General features: G+C 43.6%; 1 protein-coding gene across 1 annotated transcript in view; it reads right to left on the bottom strand.

Annotated features, from left to right (window-relative positions):
- LOC132492114 (histone-arginine methyltransferase CARM1-like) overlaps positions 1–18499 on the bottom strand; it is a 255580-nt gene extending 237081 nt beyond the window's left edge. The window contains exon 1 of the mRNA XM_060101347.1: positions 18322–18499. Coding sequence (XP_059957330.1) covers positions 18322–18499 — 178 coding nt within the window. The remainder of the gene's footprint in view (positions 1–18321) is intronic.
- Between the last annotated feature and the right edge of the window lie 2854 nt (positions 18500–21353).

Here is a 21353-nt window from a genome sequence, read left to right as displayed (position 1 = left end):
TTGGTGGACCAGTGGTTGAGAATCCACCTTCCAGTGCAGGGGGCGCAGGTTCGATCCCTGGTCGGGGAACCAAGGTCGCACGTGCCTCAGGGTAATTAAGCACGCACGCCGCAACTACTGAGCCCACGTGCCACAACTACAGAGCCCCCAAGCTCTGGAGCCCATATGCCACAATTAGAGAGAAGCCTGCATGCTGCAACTAGGACTCGACGTGGCCAAAAAATAAATAAACATACATACAGGATTTATTTTTTTTTGAAAAGAACTATAATGAAAACTAGAAACTGCAAACATTGCAGGGTCAAATGCTTAATCACCAAAAATGCAGGTAAGTGCTCAAAGAGAACCAGAAGAGAGAAGAACAAATGCAATGATAAATAATAACTGACATTTGGCCTCAAGATCAAAGAAACAATAGGGATGATGGGAAACAACAGAGACAAGAGGGACTGAGGCGACCTGGAGATCACTTTTCCATCTAAAAGTGACAGCCCTTACGCTACTCCACCCACACAGAAGCTCAGGGCCAACATCATAAATCTTCCAATTCTTAAAAAGAAGCTGAAAAATCCAGACTTTCATACTAAATCTCTCCGTTTTTAAATGGTGGCTATTAATTCAATTATAAATTTTAACATTTGTTTAAAGGAAAGGCCAAGCTGTTGAGATCAGACAGTAAGATATTCTGTCTTCTCTAAGAAGTCTGAGATTTCAGAAATGAAGCATTTCTGATAGGTAACAAATTCTAGAGTCTGTCGCCAGGCCTTCCAAAACCCAGTTGTCTCCAAGTGCAAGCATTATTTCTGCGAGAGCTGTGCGCTGCAGCATTTCCGCACCACCCCGCACTGCTATGTCTGTGACCAGCAGACCAATGGTGTCCTCAATCCAGCAAAAGAACTGATTGCTAAACTGGAGAAGCTTCGAGCTGCAGAAGAGGGTGGTGCTTCCAATTTCCCAGAAGACCCAGATGAGGGTCCAATTCCCATTACTTAATTTTCCCATTATTCTCAAATCTCAAAATAAATGTTTTGTTATTTTGGAAATCTTAAAAAAAAAAAAAAAAGTGTGGCCAAGGTAGTGCATGGCCAAACTGAAATGAAAGCTTGAGGTCACTGAGGTTATCCAAGGGCCATAAAACTACCAAGGCTCATGAGAAGATGCAAACTGGAGGGGAAAACTGTGAACAGGTACCATGGTCCTTAAGGAAGAGGTTGAATGACCAGACAGGCTTCACTAGGGGTGGCTGCTGAAGGTGGGCATAGCACGTTCTCGTAGATTTTTAACTGACCTCAAGGTGAAATATGGGCCCAGGGTGTAAAGTTGTGTTACTGACCACAAAGGCTGTTGGGGGACTTTGATCCAAATAGATCACAGTAGTACTATGTACAGCCTTATGAGACCTACTAGTAAAATCTTTACTAGTTTGCTAAATATTAAGACCAAATTGACTGATCTAAGTTAAAGTATGACACTTACCCAGTTACAATCATTTGGTACTTCTGTGACTCTCCACTTTCCCTAGAGGTAACCAAGTTCCGTTCATAATTCTTCCCATTCTACACGTACCCAGGATATTCAAGCTAGGAGACACACTCATTTAGAGAAGCCAGTTCAGGGGTTCCTAAAATGTTTATGCTGTAGACCCCTATGGCAGTCTGATGAAGCCTATGGGTCCCTTCTCGGAACAACATTTTTAAATGCATAAAATAAAATTATTAAGAAAACTAATATTGAAATACAGTTTTCAGAATATGATAATGTATTAAGAAATGCTTTCCTTATTAAGAAATGAAATAACATGATCTGTGGTTCTTAAAACTACTGTAATTTTAAAGCAGTGACATGCATATATGATATTTTGAGGCTGCTGCAACTATTGTAATATCATACGAAAACATCTGTGATTTTATTAGTGATAAAGTTTAATGCTAACATTACTGTGGCTTGTTGTCTACATTCAAAATTGAAAGAAATATTAAATTTAAGTGAGAGGTCAGTGAAAATAAAATAAAAATGTACCTTTTCGCCCATTCAAGTTCACGAACCCTCTGAATTCTACCCACAATCTGCTTGGCAGTCTATGGATCCCAAGTTAAGAATCTATGAAGAGTTTGATTTTTTCCATCCTTTCACCTAAACTGGAATTCTATTCCCCTTTATTAGAGAATAGAGAAGCAAAACAGAGTCCGCTGTTTCCAATTAACATTGCATATTCACCCAAGATGGTGGTCCACATAAGCAAAAAAAAAGTAAAAATCCCTTGAATTTTACTTTACAAGTCTCAAGCCATGCTGTACTGTAGATTTTCTGATTAATTTCTTACAGTTCTGTATCATGCAATTACTTATCCCTGGTAATTACATACCTTTGCTTTACGCTTTTTATTCACGGTCAATAAAACTCTGTTCTAGAGTTCCTCATGTAGTCGTACAGTCTTTTAAAGATGTCCCCTTTTTTCTTCACTGGAATTATGCACAATTATTCTATGAGAATTTCAGTCTTGGTAACATCCAAATCATGATGACCGTCTTCAAATTTTGAATCTTGGACCACAGTAATATACACTTCCTAAAATCTAGAGTACATGTCTCCAAATGCCCTGGGGTTCTTCCTGCTACAATAGAGCCATTTTTATTCAAGATTCCCATCACTTTCAAAACTCTAAATAATGTTTCTCTGATGTGTAGAATGGATCAATTATTTTGCTTTCTAAAAAAAAAGAAACTGTCAACCAAAGAAATCAAACATTTACTCACTGTAATGATAATTCAAGTTCCTCACCAGTGGATACACAGATGACCGAAACCTCTCACCACTCCTACACCTAATTGGTGATCATTGCCAGGCGTGCAGCATCCACCCACGATTTCCACTAGGTCAGGAATTCTATGACACACTCCCACCTTGATATCATTTCAGCCCCCTATTTCATTCTCAGTCAAAAGCTTCCATGCCACCAATCCTGAGTTTATGTGTTCCCGTGAACACAACATCCAAATACTCAGAACATCTGCACTTCCTTTTGAAGAGCTTACAACATCACTAATTATTAGAGGAATGGAAATCAAAACTACAGTGATTTGTAAAACTCACACCGGTCAGAATGGCCATCATTAAAAAGTCTACAAATAACAAATGCTGGAGAGGGTGTGGAGTAAAGAGAACCATCCTACACTGCTGGTGTGAATGTAAATTGGTACAGCCACTGTGGAGAACAGTATGGAGGTTCCTCAAAAAACTAAAAATAGAGTTGCCACATGATCCAGCAATCCCACTCCTGGGCATATATCCAGAGAAAACTATAGTTCAAACAGACACAGGCACCCCTGTGTCCATAGCAGCACTACTTACAACAGCCAAGACATGAAAACAACCTAAATGTCCATCAACAGATGAATGGATAAAGAAGATGTGGTATATATATACAACAGAATATTACTCAGCCATAAAAAAGAATGAAATAATGCTATCTGCAGCTACAAGGATGGACCAAAAGATTATCATACTAAGTGTAGTAAGTCAGAAAGAGAAAGACAAATACCATATGATATCACTTATATGTGGAATCTAAAATATGACACAAACGAACTTATCTATGAAACAGAAACAGACTGACAGACACAGAGAACAGACTTGTGGTTGACAAGGGGGAGAGGGGGGAAGAGGAGGGTTGGATTGGGAGTTTGGGACTAGCAGATACAAACTATTATACATAAAATGGATAAACAACAAGGTCCTATTTTATAGCACAGGGAATTATATTCAACATCCTGTAATAAACCATAGTGGAAAAGAATATAAAATAAATATATATATAACTGAATCACTTTGCTGTACACCAGAAACTAACTCAAAATTGTAAATCAACTATACGTCCTTAAAAAGTTAAAGATTTTTTTAAAAAACTGCAACTGAAGAGCTTATTTTCCTTGCAAGAAGTGACACCTTTCCAACCCATCATAGTCATAAATGGAGCAATTTATACTTTTCAAACCTCTTGGAATGAACCCAGAAAAACTAATGCAACTCAATAAGCTAACTCTCAATCTAGCAGTCTTCCCAATATGTCATGTTGTCTCATCTGAAAGTTAAGGATGGATTTAATTCATACGATCTCAAGCTACTTATTCAGTGATCTTTTTGTACTATAAAATGTTCAGAAGTTTGTTTTTTCTCTCACTCACAGTTTTTTTAAAGTGTCTAAAGTATCATTACTATGATGATACATAGTGGAGCGAGCAAATATTTCTTAGATTTCACATTCTTTGTAGTTAGCCATGGTCATTAGGTGATCTATATTTAACTCCAAGGTCCAGAGGAATATTGAGCTACATTTTTTACTCAGTCTCAGAGGAATAATTTGACTGCCCATAATTATACTGAGATAATGCACCACAAACTCCCACTAGAAGGCATTAGCTATGTCTACTCAGAGAAAAATGGTTGTAAACTCAAAGAGTGAATTATCCAGATACTGATTTTCTGTTTTAAACAACCACACCTACATTATTCATTTGAGTCTCAGATACCTTAGGGAATTTTAAAAATTAGTCTTCATTGGTTATTATTCTATTATTGGTCTATTATTGGTTTTTAAATTTCTGCTTCAAACGTAGTTTGTTTTTTCAAATCCTCAAATGTTTATTTGAGAATATCTTATTTCATTTCATTTAGTTGGTAGAAATTTCATCACATGATTTAATTTCCTTCTCATTTCCTGCTATATTTTTAAGGTAGTTACATACAAATGAAGACTATTTACGCCTCTGCATTTCTATGTACAGGTGGTTTGGAGTGGTTTAAGAGATACCAACTTTAAGACTACACTCTTCTATCAGGGTACTAAAATGTGGTAGATTTACTGGATGGCTTTTTAATTTATTTTTAATTTTTTATTAAATGAAAGATTCTTTAAATTCTATAGCATTTTACAATTTTCCAAAGTTTCACACACATGATTTCATATAATCCCGTAACAACCTTTTTTTCCCCCTACCCCTATATTCACCCCCCACCCTCTTCCCTCTCCCCACTGGTAACCACTAGCTTCTTCTCTGTATCTCTGCGTCTGCTTCTTTTTTGTTTTATTCACTAGTTTGTTGTATTTTTTTTAGATTCCACATATAAATGATATCCTACGTATTTGTCTTTCTCTGTTTGACTTATTTCACTTAGCATAATGCCCTCCAAGTCCATCTATGTTGCTGCAAATGGCAAAATTTTATTCTTTTATGGATAAGTAGTATTTCATTGTATATATATATATACCATATTTTCTTTATTCATTCATCTGATGATGGACACTTAGGTTGCTTCCATACCTTGGCAATTGTAAATAATGCTGCTATGAACACTGGGATGCATGTATCTTTTCAAATTAGTGTTCTTGTTTATTCGTTTTTCGAGATATACCCAGGAGTGAAAATGCTGGATCATATGGTAGTTCTATTTTTAGTTTTTTGAGAAACCTCCATACTATTTTCCACAGTGGCTATACCAATTTGTATTTCCACCAACAGTATAGGAGGGTCCCCTTTTCTCTACATCCTTGCCAACGTTTGTTATTTGTAATCTTTTTGATGACAGCCATTCTGCCAGGTGTGAGGTGATATCTCATTGTGGTTTTGATCTGCATTTCCCTGATGATTAGCAATGTTGAGCATCTTTTCATGTGTCTGTTGGCCATCTGCACCTCCTTTTTGGAAACATATCTATTCAGTTCTTCTGCCCACTGTTTTTTGTTTGTTTGTTTGGGAACAAGGCTGTAGGGGTGGGGTTGTTTGTCCTGTTCTTTTTTCTTTTGTTCTTGTAGGATCACAAATGTGCTTTCTTTTATTTCTCTGCAACATGTGGTTTTCAAAGGGTGCCTCTCCTGTTATAAACTTCTTCTCTTCTCCTGAAGTGTTACCTTTCCAAAATTGCTTCTTGACACACTGTTTGCAATTTAAGTTCCTTTCCTATTGTCAGTTTGGCGATCTACAACATCACCTTTTTTCTTTCCAGAATTTTCACTCTTAGAGTGGACTTTCTTTTTACGGTGATAGCTTTAGATCAATATTAGGCCTGCTACAAGTTCTTCCTTCTCTATTTAATGCAACTTTTCAGGGACTGCCCTTGTAATCTATAAATCTTTTCAGGAGGATGAGAGAGAACTCACTGAGACTCCATGTTTATTTTTGCAGTTGCAGGTATTTTGAAGTTTGGACAGTTTTTGTCTTCTTGTTATGCTGAGAACATGAGTTTTATTTCTTCTTGTTATTTTTGTTTTGGGAGGAGGATATGTTGGGAGATTAAGGTTTATACCATCACCATTACCTCAACTACCCTGCACATTAAAATATTTAATAATGTTGTACCATCACATAAAATACTTCTAATGACTGTCACGTATGAGAGTTTTCTACCCTTGTCATGATACATACCCCAAAACATGTTTATTAATTCTCTAGTAAATTGGAGCATATAATCTCATGCCCCAAATAACATAGGAAGACTGGGCATCTCAGAATCACAGAAGACTTACATGTACATGTCTGTCCAAAAAAGAAGGATTCCCCCCCACCCCCCGCCACATAGTTAACTAGCTGAAAGTGAAAAATATGAGACAAAAAGAAAAAGCAGAAATGTTAGGGAGCAGATACATGGTAAATAACTATCCAATAAGAGACTTTTGCTATGTGCCTCGGTCTTTTTCCAAGTGTAGCAGGCCATCTCCCATTAATCTGCAATATTTATAAATACCTTGAGATCTGCAGTGTCATTAGCTGGACTTGACTAGGTTGACAGCAATGCATAAAATTTAGATTCACATTCCTCTTCCCTGCCCTAATTTACGGATTTTCATTCATCTTTTATTTTCTGATACCCACGATTCAAGGCGCAGGTATTCTCTCAACCCTGTCCACTATCTATCTCCATGTCTTTTTTTTTTTTTTTGGCTGCACTGGGTCTTCGTTGCTGCACATGGGCTTTCTCTAGTTGTGGTGAGTAGGGGCTACTCTTTGTTGCGGTGCACAGGCTTCTCATTGCAGTGGCTTCTCATTTCAGAGCACGGGCTCTAGGCGTGCAGGCTTCAGGAGTTGTGGCACGTGGCTCAATAGTTCTGGCTCGAGGGCTAAGAGCACAGGCTCAGTAGTTGTGGCGCACGGGCTTAGTTACTCCACGGCATGTGGGATCTTCCTAGACCAGGGCTCAAACCCATGTCTCCTGCATTGGCAGGCAGATTCTTAACCACTGCACCACCAGGGAAGTCCCTCCATGTCTTTTAAAATATACATTCTAAACCCATGACTGTGTAAATGTCAAAGTTTATGAAATATATTTTAGATAATGACATAAAACATGGCTAGTACAGAAAATATGGCTAGTAGAGAAAATAGCAGTATTGCTGGAATGAACCAGTTGTTTATCCTCTAAGATGCAATACACCCACAGTGAGCACTCTAGCTTCCTTTCTTCTTCCCTCCCTCCTTTCTATCCATCCACCAATCCATCCATTGTTCCTTCTTTCTTTCTCCTTTCCCATCTTGTCCTAACTTCTTTGTTTCACTCTATAAAACTTCACTGTAATTTCCTGTATTTGAAACAGCAGCTCACTCAGTCTCCCCTGTGAGTGACTTCATTAAAATGCTTCAGTGTCTGAACCTAAACACAAGGCAAATTTTATCTTCAATAATCTCTTCCCTGCATTCCTGCAAAGAAGAAAAGCCAGCTAAGCCTTCCAGACAAAGAAATGAAGTCATGATGAAGTAAAGCTGACTAAAAATTAAACAGAGGTTCCCACAACAGGATTTGCCTTAATCATAAATATGGGCCTCTGCCATCCAGCTATCCAAAACAAACCAAAGGACCTAGAAGCCAAAAGCACACTGGAACTGATTTTCTGTTCCACTGATCAGTGAAGCTCTGTTGAGAGATTTCCTATACTTTGAGATATGTGCTTTAGTTCTACAATTGAGCAGCAAACTCCCTGAGAGCCTCACAGCAGGACTATATGTGATAACTAATTTTAAAAAGCAGGATTCTTCACCTGGTGTTTAGCAGTTTGTGTTAGAAGCACAAATATATTCTCTTCACACAGGTCCACAGAAAGTTCAGAAGAGACAAAGACATTGATGCTTTCTGACTGGTACTAGAATGTATGCTTGGTAAAAGCAGTGACTTTGTTTTGGTCATTCCTTGGGACAGGCAGACTCTGAGATGGCCCTCAATGGTCCCTGCTTCCTGGTATTCATGCCACTATGGAATCCTCTCCTATCGGGTGTGGAATGGCCTACTGGCTAACTGACAGACTATGACAAAGGTCATGGCTGTCATTTACATGATTAGGTTACAAAAGACTGAGACTGTCATCTCACTGTCAGACTCCTTTCTCTCTTACTGGCCTTGATGACACGAGTTACCATGTTGGGCAGCCCATGTACGGAGGAACTGGAGGGGGCCTCCTGCAAATGGTCCACAAGGAATCGAGGCCCTCAGTGAACAACAACTGATGGGCTGAATTATGCCAATAACCACACAAGTGGGCTTAGGAGAGGATCCCTCCCTGGTCAAATCTTTATATGAAACCTCGGCACAAGCAGAGCCTTGACTGCAGCTCTGAGAGATCCTGAGCAGAGGACCCTGCTAAGCCATGCCAAGATTCCTGACCCTAGAAACAGTAAGACAAGCAGTGTGTGTTTTTAAGCCACTGGGTTGGTGGTTATTTGTTACTCAGCAATAGATAACTAATACCCTGCTACTTGCCCAGCACCTTGGACAGTGCCTGGCTCATGAGCAGTAAATATGAACTGCATTAACCAATAAATGAAATTAATTCCCATCACTGATATGGGGGGCATTACTGAGGAAAGTCAGTAACCTATTCATCACAGTGCTGCTGTGTACAACACAACTAGGTGAATAGACTCAATTTTCTACAACAAACATTCTAACAAACTCAAGTTTCTAAAATCAACATATAGTGAGTAGATACAATTTCTCATAGCAAACATGTTAAATAAGCTTTTCAGTAGTCGTAAGACCCTCAAGGTTGACTTCTGTTTCCCAGGAGATAACAATAAACTTTCTATAGTTAAAAACAAAATATTATGGGAGACTTTCTTTCCCCTTAACAAAGAGACTGGCCAGGAACTCAATTTCATCCAAAATTCAGAATACGAGTAGCTCTGATCCAAACAGTCCTTCCACCTGGCCTGACAAGTGCTCTTTATTCTTTATGCCTTCGTGGTTCCTAATTGGAAAATATGCTTCAACCTTCTCCTCACATTCTCAAAAGCAACTGGGTCAACCTCTTCCCTTCCTCTCAAGGTTTCTCACTCAATACTCCTGTGATTGTGGCCTGTGATTCCAACTTCAATTTTAACGAAGAGTGAATAACTATTTTAAAATTCCTCATTACAAGTTGTGATAATTGCTATGAAAGCGAGAGGGCTGAGCTAAATGGTGGTGGATGCAGTAAGAACAGTGGGCACTTAGCCTGGTGAGAAACATAACTTTCAAACTAAAGGATGAGAAGGACCCAAATACACAAAGGGCTGGGATGGGGATGTGGACATGGAATAGCATTTCAAGCAGAAGGAACAGCACATAAAAAAGGCCCTGAGAAAAGATCCCTCAGCAGAGAGGTTGACAGTAGAGAATTAGCCATATTCTGAATATGAAAGACAACTATACACAATGAATCTATTAGAATCACAAAATATACATGTCCTCCAACAGTCCTGCAGGAAGTCCAGCACAAAGAATCCTGATGCTTTCTGAATGGTGCTAGAATGTAAGCTCCACAAAAGTGGCAGCTTAGCTTTACAACTGCTTGTCAAATACCTTTGCATTATTTTTATCTGATAAGTTTGACTCCGTTTACTTTGGAAATTAACTGAAGTCATTTTGAATTCTTCCCACTTTTTATTATTCTGTTTATTTTCCCCATTACTTTATGAGGTAAAACTTATCTCAGCTTCCAGGAGAGAAAACCAAGGTTCAGGCAGGTTCAGTAAACCTACCCAAAGTCATGAAGCCAGTAAACCTACCCAAGGTCATGGAGCCAGTAAGTGGGGGAATCTGATCTGGTTGATCCAACCACCTCACCAGCCTCATCATAAAACAGAGGTTCAAATGATGAGAAGCAATTAACAAAAGAAGGTCACAGAATTTTATTTAGATGGTTGGCCTGGAATTCAGGAAACCTCATTTCTGTCTAAAATATGCTAAGAACAATACTATCAGCCACTCTACCCGCTCCCTCAGGTTTCCAAGCTCACTGAAGAATCCAGCTCCCTCCAAGCAACAAGTAACTGTTTTCTCATCTTATGGGTTTACAGCTAGACATCCAACTTTATCACAGGCTAAAGACCAGGTAGCTAAACACAAGATGGTATCATGGAAAGGGGAAGGTGCTCAGGTTTTGAGGACAATATACCTGGAACAAAATGGACCAATAAAATAAGGTCAATATTATTCACCCTCCAGGTCATTGTGAGGCTAGAGATAACGCGTGTAGCACCTACCACGAAGGAGTAGCTTAGCTAAATGGAGGTGAATATAATAATTAAAAAGTGATCTGGGATACCCAGCCATCTCTCAGACCTAAAAAAAAAGACCTTATTCAAGAATATAAGGGCGTTCCAGTGAGCAAGGAATTTGTCCCTATTAAAATGCGAATGCACTGGAAAAACCTAACCTCTTCAACTTTCACCCACAAATCTTCAGGGTGAAACCCTGGCAAAATAGAGAGGGAAGTGAGGGGTGTGGGGAAGGCTCCCAGGCACCCAGGATTTATAAGGGAGGAAAATCCTGGGAGGAGGAGGATACTGATGACAGAATGCACTCCATATGCTCCAATGTGCCAGGGTTAAGAGTATACATCACCTGTGACCACAGGAGGGGGAAAGGGGGTACAGAAGGAGTTTCATCATCAGGATGGTTCTAATCTGGTACATTTTTATAAGCATCATCTTTTCAAATAATTATCTATTTCCAATATCCTGTGGCCAGTCACAACACAAAGCACAAATATGACGTCAGTGATACTGCTTTTCTTCCCCTTCAACAACCTGTTTGTTTTGAATAACAACTCTGAAAATTACGGGCAACTATGCTATCTACAGTTTATGCACAAGATCCCCATGCCTCTTTTCTCTTCCCAAGGGCACTAAGTATTCATCAGTGGATTGCCTGTCTTTGGACTAGGTTATTCATTGGTACGGATCACACACCACAATTTAGTAAGACTACTGAAAATGGGGGAGGAAAGCGATCTTAAAGAGTCTTTATTTGGCCAGGAAAACAAGTCTTTTCATCTATTTCCACTTCTGGTGTCTTTAGACTCAGATGCACAAGGGCCTTGAACGGTTTTTCATTTGTCATCCGTTCGAGGTACCGTTACTGCCTGACAGAGGAAGGAAACGCTTTTTCTTCACTGGTATATATCCCATAATGCTGGAACACAAAACCAGGTCTAGCTGAAAGCCTCAGTTTCACTGCATTAAATATCTTCCTTGGAAAGCTATAATGAAATCATGAGAGCACTGCTTTTGGTAAAATAACAATGAAAGAAAGGAGTTACTTGGCAGGATTCTGACAGTATTTCACATCTTCAAACAACTCTTCAGGGCAACAATATCGAGGTAGTTGCTAGGATTAAACAGCAGCAAGGTCAGATTTGCCCATGAATAGAAGGAATAGCCTACTGTTTGGGGGAGAGGCTACTGTGCCAGAGAAACATGTAGTTGTTTTCCAAATAGTTTAGACGGAGGCGTGTTAGGGAATGCTGCCTTTGTGACTGCTAGGGCGGGCGGGAGGGGGAGCTCTGCATCTCTCCTCCCTCATGTGTCCACGTGACGGGAGCTCCACTAGCGCACGCGCGCGAAGACTGCTCTTCACTGTGACGGAGACTGGGGTACGAGAGGCGGGGCACAGGGTGCTAAGCACGCTGCAGTGTTTCTCACAAGGAAGAACGTCCCCAGCACAAATGTTATTTGTGCCCCACTAAGAAATGCTGTGCCCCAGTGAGGAGTCTAGCCTCCCTTCCCACCCCCGCCCTCTCTCCCACAGGGTTCTCTGATTTGTGCCTTTGGGAGCAGGATAGGACCTGCCCACTCCGGCCCCCTCCCTGTTTGCTTCTTGGTCTGCTGCTTGGAGAAAAGTCATTTTATGGGGGTGCTCACCCCAAGTGGGAGTAAGTTCAATTTATAAGAGAAGAATGAGAAAGCCCACTGTGGTATACATCCAAACCCATGCTCTCTACCAGCTTTTTCAGTAATTGTGATGAAGAAGGCTGTTATTGTAGTTCCTGCAAAACCCCATTAGTGAGAGTGTGAGTGTGTGTGTGTGCGTGTGTGTTACAGCCTACATCACCCAGTTGGTCTAACTGGCAGTTTTAAAACCCTGTCCCCAAATTCTCTGATACTCCTCCCATAAAGAGGCGGGCTCTACATCCTCTCCCTTTGAACCTGAGCAGATTAATAAATGCTTTGACCAATAGAGCATGACACAGGTGATGTCAACTGACTTCCATGCATACATCACAAAAAGGAATGCAGCTTCTGCTTTGTCTGCTGGAAAATTCCCACTTGGAACCAGAAGTCTCCCTGGAAGAAAGCCCCAGCGTGAAGAAACCATGCAGGAGGAAGCCACGCCATATGCAGAGGTCACCTGTAGTCTGCATACTGACAGCCTCAGCATTCTAGTTCATGTCCAAAGGCCATCTGCTGGCAGAATTCTTTCTTGCTCAGGGAAGATCAGTCTTTAATCTATTAATGCCTTCAACTGATTTGATGAGGCCCACCGCATTCGGGGTGGGGGGGTGGAATCTGCTTTCCTCAAAGTCACCAATTTAAATATTAATCTCATCCCAAAACACCCTCACAGAAACATCCAGAATAATGTTTGACCAGATATCTGGGCACACGGCCCACCCAAATTAACATGCAAAATTAAGCATCACACCAGCCTAGATGCAAACCCAGGTGAATGAAGACTTCCTAGATCCCCCAGACCAGGCTGGCCACCAGCTGTGTGCCAAGGAGTAACCTGTCAATGCCACAAGGAGCAAAGGAATCACTCAGCCACTCCCTGCCTGGTTTCTTAACCCACAGAGTCTGTCTCGGAGCATTATAAAATAGTTATTTTAAGTCACAGAGGTAGCTTGTTACGCTCCAATAATAACTGGGACGCTAACTTTAACTTACATTCCTCCCCCTCCCCCTTAACAAGCATCAGCTACACTGGCCATCTCAAACACACCAGCCCCTTCCAGCTCCAGGGCCTTTCCACCTGCTGTGCTCTTGGCCTGTGATAGTTTTCCTCCAGCCCGGTGCTTAGCTGGCTGTTTTCATCCTTCCTGCCTCAGATCAAATATTACTTCCTCAGAGAGGCCTTCCCTGACCACACTCTCTAAATCAGCCTTCCTCTCAATGTCTCTGTTTTTTCATTCTGTTCGTTTTCTTTAAAACATTTACCTCAATGTGAAATTATCTTGCTGTGTCTTTGGCTATTGTCTTCTCCCAATTAAAGCATGAGTTCCATAAAGCTGGGTCTTTATCTAGCCCCTGTATTGCCCATACAGTGATTAGCACAGAACACACGTTCAATAAATATTTTTTGAATGAAAAGTAATTAATGCTCATGTCATACATAGGTGACTGACTTCCAGATTCTGTCCCTAGACCTCAATTTACTAACCCTTTTATCACAGACTGAATGAAGGAAAATTAGTCCTCCCATGTGATACAAAGGATATGCTTCTCTGACATTTCTTCTCCCTCCTCTAATGAGATGAGCAACTGCAAGTGAACAAAAAAACCTGGCATCCTCTCACAATCTCTCAGAGACAAAAACCACTGCATTTTTTTTTTTTTTTTTTTTTTGCTGTACACGGGTCTCTCACTGCCGTGGCCTCTCCCGTTGCGGAGCACAGGCTCCGGATGCACAGGCTCAGTGGCCATGGCTCACGGGCCCAGCCGCTCCGCAGCACGTGGGATCTTCCTGGACTGGGGCACGAACCCGTGTCCCCTGCATCGGCAGGCAGACTCTCAACCACTGCAGCACCAGAGAAGCCCAACCACTGCATTTTTATACTGGATTATCAGTGTGGCTTATTTACATATTTTCCAAACTCTTCCAGATTAACTAAAAGACAACTCTAAACTGAGGAAGGGAAGAAAAGTTCTCTCTTTTCTCCTGGAGATCCACTCTGCCTTTAGCCTTTGCACAATACAGTCTCAGCTCTTAATTTCTTCTCCCAGACCACCAGCACGGGGCTTACAGAGACCCTGGAGAAAGGGGTGGAAAAGAAGCAGCCCCATTCCCCATTTTTTTTGGTTCCCCTCCCTTTCCCAGTTCTTTTATACACCTGAGGTATGAAAACAATGTATATTCTTCCCCATCACCTGAACTCAACTCCTGACCTACAAGCCCTTCCTACCTGCAGCCACCCTCCTCTCCCAGCAGCACCCAGCCCCACCCTATATACTTATTAATTCCCTTGTATTCTGATTCTCCCTTGTATTAACCATGTCTTCTTGTTTTGTATTCTGATGCTTTGACATTAGGGGCCTTGCTGATGCTGGAGAGAGTACCCCTCCCAGGGTAAGCCAATTCCTAAAGACAATAAACAACATACCTGCAACATACCATATATACCATGTATATCAAATATAATCCAACCAATCCAAAGCCCACACTCCAACCACCTGCTTTATTGGGCCGTCACACTCTGGGCCACCATCCACCTGCCCTAATCACCCCAGGGCCAGACACCCGACCACTAGGGAGAGCGTGTATGCACCAGAATCCACTGGAATTATTCAAACTAGCCAATCTACACCTGCCCACCCTGCCTCAGCCATTCCTTCCCACAGGAAGCATGGCGAAGGCTCCTGCCCACAGCTCCCCATCTCCCCCTGTCTCCTGACGGACTCCAGCGCTTCTCCTCACCCACCCCACCGCCCCACCATGCTGTGCCCTCTCCTCCTGAGAACCGAGTGACAGACTATCTTTTCAACGGCAACTGGCTCCTGATCTGTTGACCTTACTATACCTCCAATTGTCTGTTAACTCACTATATTTTAAAACATCCTTCTAGACTGTAAGTGAAGCCAGTGTCTTAATCATTTGGGAGACAACTCAGAGCCTGCACTCTCAGTACTCAGTATTTTAATTCTCATTTTAGCAAGATTAAAAAATTCTTGAGTTAAATCACTGACTCGCTCAAGAAACATTTATTGATGCCCTGTGTGTGCTAGGTATTGTGGAAGGCTCTGGGGAGAGGAGGATGAACTAAGCATGCTCTCAGGCAGGCTCCTGGTAGGAAAGGGGCTCCAAAAATTGTTATGGAAAAAAGGAATAGATGAATGTCTTCCCAGACTCCACAAGCTAGAGCACATTACTGGCTGTATCCCCTGGTATGTTCCCTTCATAAAATCACTGTCAATTTTGGAGGGATTGAACATAAACTGATTTGTCTTGTTCTGTTCCATTCTTAACGTGACAAACTACTGAGGCCGGGAATCTAAAAGATTATTCCATTTTTCCAAGTTATTACCAGATTTCATTAAGCTTCCTTTGAAACATCTTCACAAAAATACAGCCTAGCTATTCCTCAGAACAGCCTGAGAAAACCACTGTTTTGGGGACAGGACATAAATATAATATTATTGAAAACAGTGAACACTTACTGATCTCTTAATATATGCCAGGTATTGTATCAAGCATGGTGTTTGCATCCTTCTATTTGATCCTCATAACGTGTATTATCATAACACATGTGTATTATTTTACAAATGAAAAGATTGAAGTTAAGTAGGTTGAAAGTTTTGCTAAATGTAGCACAGCTGTAAAAGGATCCAGGCAGTGTTACTCCAGAGTCTACTTGTTTAACAACTAATTCTAGATATGAGTTAAGAAACTATACAGTTTTCTAATGGTACATTGCTTAGGCCCTTTCTTATAATCCATTAAAGAATTTGGGCCAATCTTTATCCCAGGAGAAATTCTACCCTTTCAAAATGCTGCTACTAAATGTACATTATTTGAGTACAATAGAATGTTTCTTCTAGTAGTTCATTAGAATTTGTTTGTAAGCTGCTCTGCCTGGCCACCATCCACAGGAGTCTAGTTGGTTATATAGTAAAATGAGCTACTTTTAAAAAGACTCCAGAATTGTTCTCCAAAAACTCTCCATAAAGAGTGGCAAACCTTAGTAACTGTGTTCATATACAGAATGCATGTTAGGACTCGAGCTGTTAGGAGAGCAGGTTCTCTGCTTTTTTGTTAGTGAATCTTTCCCAAGGAATTTAGTCAAAATCTTGTGGCAATGACTGCTTGCCTTAGCTTTAATTATTCTTTTTATTTCCATTAATTTGGTTTAATACATACCACACAGGTCATCTCCAGACTTGATTTGCTACACTGGGGGAAACTTATTCCTCTCTGTAAGATAATTATATTCTCATATGCCAGGCATTGGGTGTGCTCTGGGGAGTCTACAACTTCAGTCACCTTGAACCTCTGATATTTCTTCTTTTTTTTTCTTTCTTTTTTTTTTTTTTTTTTTTTTGCGGTACGCGGGCCTCTCACTGTTGTGGCCTCTCCCGACGCGCAGGCTCAGCAGCCATGGCTCACGGGCCCAGCCGCTCCACGGCACGTGGGATTCTCCCGGACCGGGGCACGAACCCGTGTCCCCTGCATCGGCAGGCGGACTCTCAACCACTGCGCCACCAGGGAAGCCCTGATATTTCTTCTTTTAAGGCACATTTGTGGAAAAGCCACAGGCCAGCAAGTACCATGTATATCTCAAATCTGCTCTTCTGTTTCTCTCTATGTATGGCTACAGATTAAACAAAATTACCATAACAGGCAAACTGAACTCTTTTTCTGGCACCTTGAGTTTCAGAATTCCTAGGAGCAACACTGAAATCTACTTCTTTTTCCTTCTCCTTTCCAAAAGAGAAAGCAATGAGTTGCTGAGTAAGGCTTTTGATCTCTTGCTCAACCTCAGGCTTCCTAAGATACTGGTCAAATGATATTTAATACTTCTTTTTTTTTTTTTTGCGGTACGCGGGCCTCTCACTGTCGTGGCCTCTCCCGTTGCGGAGCACAGGCTCCGGACGCGCAGGCTCAGCGGCCATGGCTCACGGGCCCAGCCGCTCCGCGGCATGTGGGATCTTCCCGGACCAGGGCACGAACCTGTGTCCCCTGCCGCGGCAGGCGGACTCTCAACCACTGCGCCACCAGGGAAGCCCTAATACTTCTTTTTTTTAAAGACCCAAACCTCCCTATCCCAGCCTAGAGTAAAGGGATAAGACACACGTGAAGGGTTTCTTTTATTCTACAACGAGCAATTTTCGAGTGCCAACTATGTGCCTGGATCTGTTCTAAGGCCTTAGAGATACAGCAGTGAATCGGTATCCTACTTATCACTGAGGAGCAGGAGGACAGTACTTTAAATTCCCACTGGAACCAAACCACGACGCAGAACACTTTAAACTCTACACAGCATCTTAGAAGTTCGGGTCGGAAACCTGAGGAGTCTTGAAAGACTTGCAGCTGCCTCAGGCTCTATTCCCTACACTTATTAGAACCGGGTACTTAGTATGAGCTGCAGGAAAGAGATGTGACCCCCCTCATATTTACATGCCAAGTCTGGTGCGCAAGTATACACATTTTCTGGGGCCACGTTCTAGACGTTTCCTCGAATTCTCAAAAAGGTCCGGGATCCCACAAAGATTAGCAGCATTCCTTTAATATACCCACTACTCGGCTCGAGGAACCCAGGGGGCTGCACTTGCACGTCCTTGATAAAGGTCACCTTCTGAACCAAAAACCAATGCCTGGTAGACACCACACGAGCCGCCCCAGGGGCTCAGACTGCTGCACACCCGGCTCAGTCCTTCCTACACTCAGAACATCGCCCTCAAGAGAGCTTCAGGCTGGAGGGTGGCCCACTGCCTCGGAAAGGGCGCGAGGCCTGGAAAGGAAGGAGGCATAGGTTCCCGGCGAGGAAATCACGCGCCTCACTTTGGACAACCTATAAGTTATGGCCAAGACTAGTTCGCAGAGCCTGTCTGCCCCGAGCGCCAAAGTTTCTCTGAGTGCGGTGAGACACAATTAGATCCACCTGGGCCTCTTCGGCACAGGCGAGGTAGCCCCGCACTACCCGCCGGCGAGCTGTCGTGCGGAGGGGGCGCACACCTGCTCAGGGCCACGAGGACCGCACCCCGCGCCCCCGGCGCACGCCCCGCGCGCCCACCTCCCACGCGCGCGCCAGGGGCCGCCACTTCCGAGCGCGACTCGCGTGCGTGGGTCGCGCCAGTACCTCACCGTCAGTCACCGTCGCATGCGTCTCCTCCCCTGCCGAGTGCACCTCCAGCCGCAGAGACTTCGGGTTGGGAAACGAGAGCGGCCCCGCGGCGAAGAGCTGCTCCTCGGTGACGAAGTGCACTTGCACGCGGTAGTGCCGGCGCGCCGGGACCCGGGCGGGAGCGGGAGCCTCGGCCATGGTGCGAGCGCCTCTGCCACGAGCCCGAGCGGCGCCGCCCCGCACTGCTCCGTGCGCCCAGAACCCGCCACGGGAAGGGGAGGGGCTTGGAAGCGCAGCACCTTCCTCACCTCCGCCGCGAGTTCGCTCTTCGTCCGCCGGCTGGGGCCGCCCCCGCCCCCGCCCCCGCCCCCCTTGCGTATCCGCCCGCAACAGCCGGTGTCCGGCCGCCGCTGCCACGCGGGGACCCCCGGCACAGAGGGCCGCGCGGTAGCGGCGCGGGGGGTGCAGCCATCCCACGGGGCCGTGGCTCCGAACGCACAAGTTTAGAGAGCACGCGAGGCACCTGGAGGCAGTTGGGGTTTGGAAGCATAAGGGTGACACCTGCTGTTCGCTGGGACTGCTCGGCGGGCGTGGGCGTCGGTTTGGAAATGGCCGCGGCCCGCGCTTCTTCTGGGTGGCCACTGGCTCTCGGGCGGGTTCTGGGGCTCCTAGCGCTCACGTGTGAACAGCCGTCCCAAGTACCGAGCTCCTTCCTCATTGACAGGGTCCCGGCAGTAGCAGCCAGACGGCGGGGAAGTCCGGGGACACTCTTGCGACTGGCTGGTCCCGGATGGCCACGTGTCTCCCATCACCTAACTCGGAATTGAAAACGTACTCGCTGCTGGATTGTGAACCATTTCGCTAGACGTTGAGTCGGTAGGGCCAGGGAGTCTTATCGCCAAGTTGACGCCTGACTCCACCAGCTACCTAACCTACCCAGTTAGCTCCAGCGTCAAAGCATGGAGGCTCCAAACCGTATCACACATTGTCTTCTCTGCAGAGAAATTGGTCTTCTGCTGCAGGGGGGTAAGGAAAAGAAGCAGACCTTCTTTTGAAGAGAGTGCCCCGCAATCGTAGACTCATTTGCTATAAAGGGAACTTTTAAAATTCTGAACCAACTTCTGTGTCCTAAATCCGTAATCTCCTGACAATGAACTGCAGGGAAGAAGCAAGGATTGTAAATCCATTTGGATTCCATGAAGACAATGTCCTTAACCAAGCAGGCTGACTTTACAAGAATGAGCTTCCCTCGAGGCCCTGGGGTTTGTAGCTTCAGAATTTCCAACTGGACTGTTAAACCCAGCAAGGCTTTACGAAATCCCTGGTCTCATTCATCTCCCCACTCCCACCCCACCTCCCATGTGATCCGAGTTCCTGATGTGGCCTCTCTGCCTCCTCCCCTTATTCACTCCCAAGGCTTTCTCTCCCCTCCTTCTCTGTCTCTTGTCTCTTTCTTTCATCTAGATACCATCCCCCCTTCCTTCTTATCTCATTCTCACTTCCTCCTGTCTCATGGCCTTGACTTGCTCTCTGGAAGCCCCTGGAAATCAGAAATCCTTTAAAGAGTTGGAGCTGCGGAAAGGGTTTCTGGTGTGAAGACCACACCAGCATTCTGCCCCACCCTGCCCCTCACTGTATCATTCTGCCTCTCCTGCTTCCGGCCTCCTCAAAACATTTTCCTGCCTTCCTCATTTCTTTTTACCTTCTCAAAAGAAGGTACTTAGTGATGGCACTAAGTACTTCTGTGCCACCCAAAACCCTCCAAAGTAGTTCTTGGACCTCTTTATCCTCTTTTTTGACAAGCTTGTTCAGCCTTCATATGATGTCAGCTGTTAACTTGGATTTATACTAAAATGTGAATGATGGATGAAAATGACTCATAAAGCATCTCTACAAGGACAATATAATGGCCTTAGTAGAATTTCCACCATACTCTCAAGAAACCTGGAGTTCTGTTACTTAAAGCAAACAAGAAAACATAAAACGTAATGGCAGTCTTTCCCCCACAGTAATGCAGGGGGCAAAAACCCAACTTAGGCCAACTGGAGAAAAAAGTCAAAATATTATGATTCACCACAAAGCCGGGAAATCTAAACTTTGGTCATGACTAAATTTAGGGACTCCGTTAAGGTTGACCAGATGGTCTTGTCTCCATCTTACAGAGAGGTCTTAGTCATATGCTAGATGCCGTCACTGATTTACAACCTTCCAGCAAAGGCAGCACTTCTCCTCTAACTCCAAATCAGGTTGAGCCACTTGAAAATGGCTGATTTGCTGTGATAGATCTACCCAACTTGGAACTTGGATTAGGGAGACTGGAAGGCTTACCAAATTTGCATCACCTGAATGACGGATGAGCAGATAACCAAAGGGAGGAGGTCTCTGGGATGCTAAAGCAAGTTATAATCATGACACGTAACACAGAGTGCTTACCACATGCCTGGGACTGTTCCAAGCATATTACATACATTAATTCATTAATCCTCCCCACCACCCTATGAGAGGGTAATAAGATTATTATGACCCTTGTTTTGACAAATGAGGAAACTAGGCACAAAGATTAACCAACTTGGGCTTCCCTGGTGGCGCAGTGGTTGGGAGTCTGCCTGCCGATGCGGGGGATGCGGGTTCGTGCCCCGGTCCAGGAGGATCCCACATGCCGCAGAGCGGCTGGGCCCGTGAGCCATGGCCACTGGGCCTACGCACCCAGAGCCTGTGCTCTGCAATGGGAGAGGCCACAACAGTGAGAGGCCCGCGTACCGCAAAAAAAAAAAAAAAAAAAAAAAAGACTCAGCACAGCCGAATAAATAAATATTAAAAATAAAATGAGAAGACAACCTACAGAAAAGGAAGAAGAAGAAAAAAAAAAGATTAACCAACTTGCCCAAAGTCACAGCTTAGAAGTGGCATAAGTCCTCTACAACAGTTCAGACACAAAAGTCCATGAATGTCCTTACTACCACATCTCAAAGTTAGAAGCTAGTAGACTAATTTCTTAGTATTCCAAATGGATAGCGCTCAAGACCTTTATGAGTCCCCAGACTGGTGAGTA

This window comes from Mesoplodon densirostris, chromosome 6 (genome assembly GCF_025265405.1).
Source record: "Mesoplodon densirostris isolate mMesDen1 chromosome 6, mMesDen1 primary haplotype, whole genome shotgun sequence".
In the NCBI taxonomy this organism is placed as follows: domain Eukaryota; kingdom Metazoa; phylum Chordata; class Mammalia; order Artiodactyla; family Ziphiidae; genus Mesoplodon; species Mesoplodon densirostris.
The sequence above is the reverse complement of the archived record's forward strand: the minus strand, read 5'-3'. Positions and strand labels throughout refer to the sequence as shown.